This window comes from Nanorana parkeri, unplaced genomic scaffold, assembly GCF_000935625.1.
Source record: "Nanorana parkeri isolate BGI_ZX_2015 unplaced genomic scaffold, ASM93562v1 scaffold71, whole genome shotgun sequence".
NCBI lineage: Eukaryota > Metazoa > Chordata > Amphibia > Anura > Dicroglossidae > Nanorana > Nanorana parkeri.
Window position 1 is genome coordinate 1,347,243 of NW_017306339.1, and position 6,885 is coordinate 1,354,127.

General features: G+C 40.9%; 1 protein-coding gene across 1 annotated transcript in view; it reads left to right on the forward strand.

Moving 5' to 3' along the window:
* SLC10A2 (solute carrier family 10 member 2) overlaps positions 1–1,383 on the forward strand; it is a 25,258-nt gene extending 23,875 nt beyond the window's left edge. The window contains exon 7 of the mRNA XM_018576600.1: positions 1,271–1,383. Within this exon, the coding sequence (XP_018432102.1) occupies positions 1,271–1,383 (113 nt within the window). The remainder of the gene's footprint in view (positions 1–1,270) is intronic.
* Positions 1,384–6,885: the final 5,502 nt, after the last annotated feature.

A 6,885-nucleotide genomic window follows, 5' to 3' on the forward strand; every position in this document is an offset into this window, starting at 1 on the left:
GCGACCCCCCACACCCCCCCCCCCCCCCCCCCAGCAGCCCTATTCACCTGTCGGCGCTAGCTTCCACAGCCGACAGGTGAACGTACGCAGTCGGGAGCAATAGCCAGATTGTGCTTGGCTATTTCAAACTGCAATAGCTAATTGCAGGCTGACTATTTAAGCCCCTCCCACTGAGCAGAGGAGTGGCCCTGAGAGAGAATGTTCTCTCTCAGGTCCGCTCCTCTGCTCAATGGGCAGGTGAAATAGCCAGCCTGCTATTGGCTATTGCTTTTCCAAATAGCCAATAGCAGGCTGGCTATTGAAACCCCATACACCAAGCAGAGGAGGGGCTCTGAGAGAGAAAGTTCTCTGTCAGGTCCATTCCTCTTCTCAGTGGGTGGGCACAATAGCCAGCCTGCTATTGGCTATTACAATTTGAAAAAGCCATTAGCAGGCTGCCTATATCTCTCCATTGTTTACATTATGCTGACAGCCGAATCTAACCACCGGCCAGCAGCAAGATGTAAACAAATAATTCCATTAGCAACAAAATCAATGTAATTGCTAATTACATTTTTAGTGTGCACCAAGCAACCAGAATTGTTTTTAATATGCATCAAGCCACCGGAAAAAAAAAATCGAGAACATATATTGATATATATTTTTTTTTTGTGCCTGTTGCTTGAGAGTGCCGGTTGCTTGAATGTTGGATAATGGGGAGTTTACTGTATCTTATGGTGTGTCAGATGACTCTGTCCCCCACCACGCACTGAAGCTGTATCTCCCTGCCATGTGTCCCTATGGTGTCCTGTAGGAGACGTAGGAGCCAGCAGATGGAACCACAGTGTGTAGCTAGAGATTCAGGCATCTAGCTCACCTGTGGCTTAGATAAGGGGAAGGCAACCTCAGCACTCCAGCTGTTATGGAACTACAAGCCCTTCCAAGGCATTGTAAGACTCTGACAGCCATGGGCATGACTCCCAGAGGCATGATGGTATTTGAAGTTTCAGCACAGCTGGAGTGCAAAGGTTGCGTACCCGTGGCTTAGACCTTATGTCATATACATATACTGTATGTGTGGATGCTTTAGAAAATTGCATTCAAATGTAGTTCCCAAAACAGTAATGGGGTAGTCCTGGAACCTGCACAAGTAAGGACTTAAACTATTTTTGGACTGAAGAAGTAGTACACTTCATTATCATGTTTTGATACCTTTAACACATACAATAAATGATACGGATGTGAATCATATATAGTTATTAACTATTTATATTGCAACATTTACTTCTAGCATACCAACTATATAAAAGGTCATGTGGAAAAAAAGAAGCGGTAGAAGAAACTAGTTCACCCTACGCACAATCAAATGGAGGATTTGATCTAGATGAGAAAGAGAAGAACTGAGATCCAGCTATACAAGGATACCTCTTCCATTGTGAAAAACTGACAGTTCTCTGGAAGTGGTGTATCAGTCAGCCTTGAGATGATGAACTGAATGAAGTGATATGTACTTTTATTACTTACCCTGTATTATTCATGTACAAATATTTTTGGGTAGGTTCGATCATATTTAATTTGGAAATGGTGTAGTTACTCATCAAAATGTTCATGTAATATGGTGTATAGTTGTACAATAATGTAAACAGTCTAAATATTGCACTAAAGGTTAAGACCGTATGTTGGTAATATCAAATGTTATATTGTTAGTCAATGCAAGAGTACTAAGTGCCCATATGACCCATCCAAAGCAAAAATGTCAGAAACCTGGCTAACTCAAACCAATTGGGGAAACCATATTGAAATATTTACTACCAAACGCCCATATGTTCTCTCCTTGGAAGAGGAAGTAAGTTTGACGCATGTAGAATATCTGTACCCATCGCTGAATATTCTGTCACTGGAATACTTGTGTAAAGTATTATTACTCTGGTACCCTACCCCAGCTCAAATATCAAACTGTGTTCCCTCTAAAGCTGGCCATACACCAATAGATTTCCGGCAGATTTTCTATGGTCACATGGAAAAAGTGCAACAGATTCCTCCAGCTATGCTAAACTGTGTGGATGGAGGAATCTCCCACTGGGCCAAGCTTCTGGATCTTGCTAGTCGGCCCCGCTGGCTGTCAAAATACCCGAACAATGCCTGTATCCAATCAGATTGTTCAGGTATTTTCACAGCCAGCGGGGCCGACTAGCAAGATACTGAAACTTGGCCCAGCGGTGAGATTCCTCCATACACACAGTTTAGCGTAGCTGGAGAAATCTGTTGCACTTTTTCCATCTGACCATAGAAAATCTGCAGATAATCTATATGTGTATGGCCAAGCTTTACTCCCTCAATGGTTTCCAGAGATGCAACACCCAGTTATTATGCTCCATGTATGGTGGATGTTCCCCAAAGCTCATCTGCTCTGAATTAGAGAGCAGCATCTAAATTTGGGTAAGCAAAAACAGGAAACCTTGCTATTACAAGAACCGTTCAACATCTCAAACCATGCATCTATCTTAATCTCCCATATTTTAGTACAACAAACAATTCTTTAGGTCAAGAAAACTCCACTATAAAACTTTCGGGAAATCAAAAACAGACTAACAGATATTTTTTTTATTGAAAAACTTAAAGCTTTCTTCTACCCTTTGGTTTCCCCTCTGCTCTTACCTTTTTTTTTCCATTTCCTCTTCCTTTTTCTACCCTTTGGACCCCTGCTTATCTTAACCTGCCCTACCCACTTCCTAGACCCTCCCATGCCCAAAAAAAACCGACCTAATAATTATTTTGAATCTCCTCCCCCACACCCCTGGTACCATTTGTTTAGTCTTGGCCTCAGACTTCCCGTGATAAAATGATAAACCCAGACACTTATCTGAAGTTCACATTGCAGAGGTCCACCAGAGGAAATGCTGTAGCCAAGAATGCCTTTCCAGTGCCATCAATGTACACGTGTTCAGTTTATTTTTTATATTACTAGATCCTTGTTGCACCTTTTGATAGTACCATACGCTGGATATATAAAAACTTTGTAAAAGAGAAAAAGCAATAATGTAAAAACAATGCACAGATCTAGAGATAAAGGAAGCTCAACTTTTTCTGTCCCGCCCTTCACTTCTCCTTAATCCATTATTGTTATACAGAATTCAAATAGCACCAACAGTGTCCGTCGTGCTTTACAAAAAAAAGGAGACAGAACAGTTAGAATACAATTCAATAAAGAAGGGCCCTGCTCCTACTCATGAGAGCTTGCAATCTAAAAGGATGGGCAAGTGATACAAAAGGTAATAGATGTAAGGGAGGAGTTGATGGAAAAGATAAAAGAGGGATAGACTTTCCTGAGTTTTCAGGGATGGACTAAGTGTGGAGTAGTGGATAGCTGGAGAGAATTGCACAGACAGTTACAGGAGGAGAGGAATGTGGAGAAGTCCTGGAGGCGATCATGGGAGGAGGTGACAAGGGAGCACAATTATTCAATTTTTATTGTCCGATTTTGTGACTAATTTTATTTACAGCATGTTGGTGGTACTGCATGGTTATGGCATGGCTGATAGAGCAAAAATGTAAGAAGCTATGTTGCTGCCAAATCCTTACTTGCTTACTTCATTTAGCTTCATTCCACAGAGAACAATGTGTTACAAACCAATGCCATCCATCAGAATCTACTTCTAATCTAACATGTTCCACCCTGGAATGGGCTTAATCAAGGAGGTGGGCGGTGGGTACATAATATGAATACATTTCCCATAGTTCCAATATTTAAATAGAACTGACACTATACACTTGGCCATCCCAAATTTGTGAACCATAATAATTCGTATCTACAAGTTGTCACCCGGAAACCAGGTCCAACATGTCAATACGCCTTTATTTGGATTCTAAGAATACATAGCAGCACTAGTGGACAACGACGTTTCAGAAACATTAGCGGTTCCTTCATCAGGCAAACATAGTGGTCAAGATTGTAAGCCCTCACCGGCAGGGCCCTCCTTACCATCTTGTCTTGAATTGTATTGTATGTAATGTCTTTCTTATATTGTAAAGTGCTGCGCAAACTGTTGGCGCTATATAAATCCTGTATAATATGTTTGCCTGATGAAGGGACTGCTAATGGTTATGAAACTTTGCTGTCCACTATTGCTACCTTGTACTCTTAGCGGTTAAATAAAGGCATATTGACACATTAGACCTGGTGTGGGTTTGATTATTTGTACATTTGGATTTGAGCGGTACCATTGGCAGGTCATGCCAGCACCCATTTGGTCATATTGGGATTCTGGTCTGGAGTGCGATGGGATGCCTGCCATAATAATTGTCACTTCTCTATCTTTTCAAATAAATATAAATTACCCCTAAAACCAACTCTGTTTTTAGTAATAGTGTTTTTAACTTTTTTTTTGTATATTTATTAAACAAACAATGAAAGAGCTACAATGCAAATCTAAAAAAAAAAAAAAAAAAAAAAAAAGAACAAAAAAGTCAAAAGAAGGAATGCATGTAAAATATTATAGCCCCCAAATGATTTACACAGCAAGGACGACAGCCGAAAATCCAAAACAACCTACTAGAAAAAACATGGAGGAGAGGGGACAAAGACAGGAATAAAGGAATAAAGAAAAATGGGAAGAAAAGGGGAGGGAAAAGGAAAAAAGAAAGGTGGAGGAAGAAGAGGAAAGGAGAGTCTTCAAGATTGAAAGAATATTAGATTAAAGGAGAACTATGGGGTTAAGGCTTTTCCCCATAGTTCTCCTTAGGGTAACGGGAGGACACAAACTAGCGTCTTCCCGTCACCCTAAGCTCAGTATACCGCGAGCTACAGCTCGTGGTATACTGAGACGCCACAGCTGAAGCGGATCCCGACAATTATGTCTTGATCCGCCCAGCTGCGTGAGTGACAGCTGGCTCTGCCTATCTAGAGGCAGAGCCAGCTGTACCCGCCCCCTCCCCCGTCCGTTCCGCCAGTCAGCGCTGGAGTACGTGACAGGATCGAGAGGTGAGTGAACGCCGGTATGTGTTCGCTCACCTCCCGATCTACTGAGCCGACCTGTGACACTCTCATTGTCACAGGTTGGCTAGAACTATGAGGTGAGTGAAAAGCACTCACCTCATAGTTCTCCTTTAAAGGATTGTTATACATATATGTATGTATTCCTGGTGCTCAGTCTGAACTACCAAATATGAACATGGGCAAAATTTTTTTATTTACGACCAATCAAATTCTTTGCAGTGAAATTGTTCTTTTTAGAAGGTCTGCCTTTTTTTTTCTATATTTCCTCTATTTCCATTGGAAAAGGGTTGTATAAGCTATGACAGCTATAGTTTAGCTGCATGTAAAATACCATACATGGCTTTGTTTCTGTTGTAAGGACATTTCTCAAGATAGGCTATCCCAGATAACATATTTTCGCATCATAAGCTATTACATACAAGTTCAACTGGACCAACAAAAGCACCGTAATACATGCAGTAGAAATGAACTAGGTTTTTGAAAAGTTTCCCTTCAATTGAATTGAGTCGAACCCACTTGTTTTTTTTCTTCAAACGCAGCATGTTACCAACACCCAATTCCAGCTTTAGGACCAGGTCACTCATAAAATATGGTCACAGTCCGCATCCCCCCAAGCCACAAATTGGCCACCCTTACTAAATTGTGGAGTTCTAGCATCCTGGTTTTTTTTTTTGTCATGGCTGGGGGTGGCTCCACCCACAGAGCCACTGGCAGTGTCAATGAAGCACAAGTACGCTGACGTCACCGCACTTGTAGTCTTTTGATTGCTTCCTCCAGCCCCAAAGTGCATTCCACAGTACAGACCGGAGCTGGGAGGGAATAGTCTACAGGAGCCTGTGCATTGCACTCACAATTCACTGTTCCCAGTTGCAATACTTTGCAGGCTCCAAAGCAATTATCAAATGCACAATTTTTTTTAATCATGTGGGTGCAATCATTTTTTGCAAAAGGTCAAATTAGCCTTTAACAGAATAAATAAAACCTGTCACCACATTTCATACATTATAATATAACTGCTGGGCAGGCACCCTCCAGGGCCATAACTGCAGCCTCATAGCTGGTATTCTTGGGTATGGGACACACAAGTATTTGCCTCTTTAGTTTCTCCACAAAGCAGTTTAGTACCTACGCCAGGGGTAGCCAAAACTATGGCCCTCCAGCTGTGGTGGAACTACAAATCCCATGAGGCATTGCAAGATTTTCACAGCCCCAGACAGGACTCCCGGAGAGAGATGCATCATGGGATATGTAGTTTCACCACAACTGAAGGGCCGGAGTTTGGCCACCCCTGACCTAAGCAGACAATCACCAAGCTATTTGCAGTGGGGGCTGCAGCACGGGTTGAGGCAGTGGACAGAAACACTAATGATAAAATATTGTACCAGAGTGGGATTGCTTTGCAGAAAAGGGATATTTTGTGATGACACATTAAATGCAGTTATTTATGGACCTAAAAAATACATGTATTTTTATATGTAACTAGTTTAATTGTTGCAATAACTATTTGTTTTGCAAATAAATGTTTGACTATAACAAGAATAAATCTAAAAATAGCTAGCTTAGTCAGGATTCACTTCAAAATGCATACGCCTGAAAACATAGAAAAATGTGCAAATCATAAACTACACAATCCCCAAAACAGAGTTCTGCAAGCGGACTTGGAATTGATTTGATAGATGCGATGTCTGGAGCCAGTTTTAGATTATGCCAATAACAATTTTCAGTTTGCATAAAAAAAAATTATGTACAATATATATCAATAAAAGGAGACAACGTACAGTGTTTCAAGGTCATTGTAAGCTGGTCAGCGATTTGCTGAATTGAAAATTGATCATTTAAAAATCAATTAATCTATGATATGTAAATATATATATATATATATATATATTTTCACTAAGAAGCTATTTTTT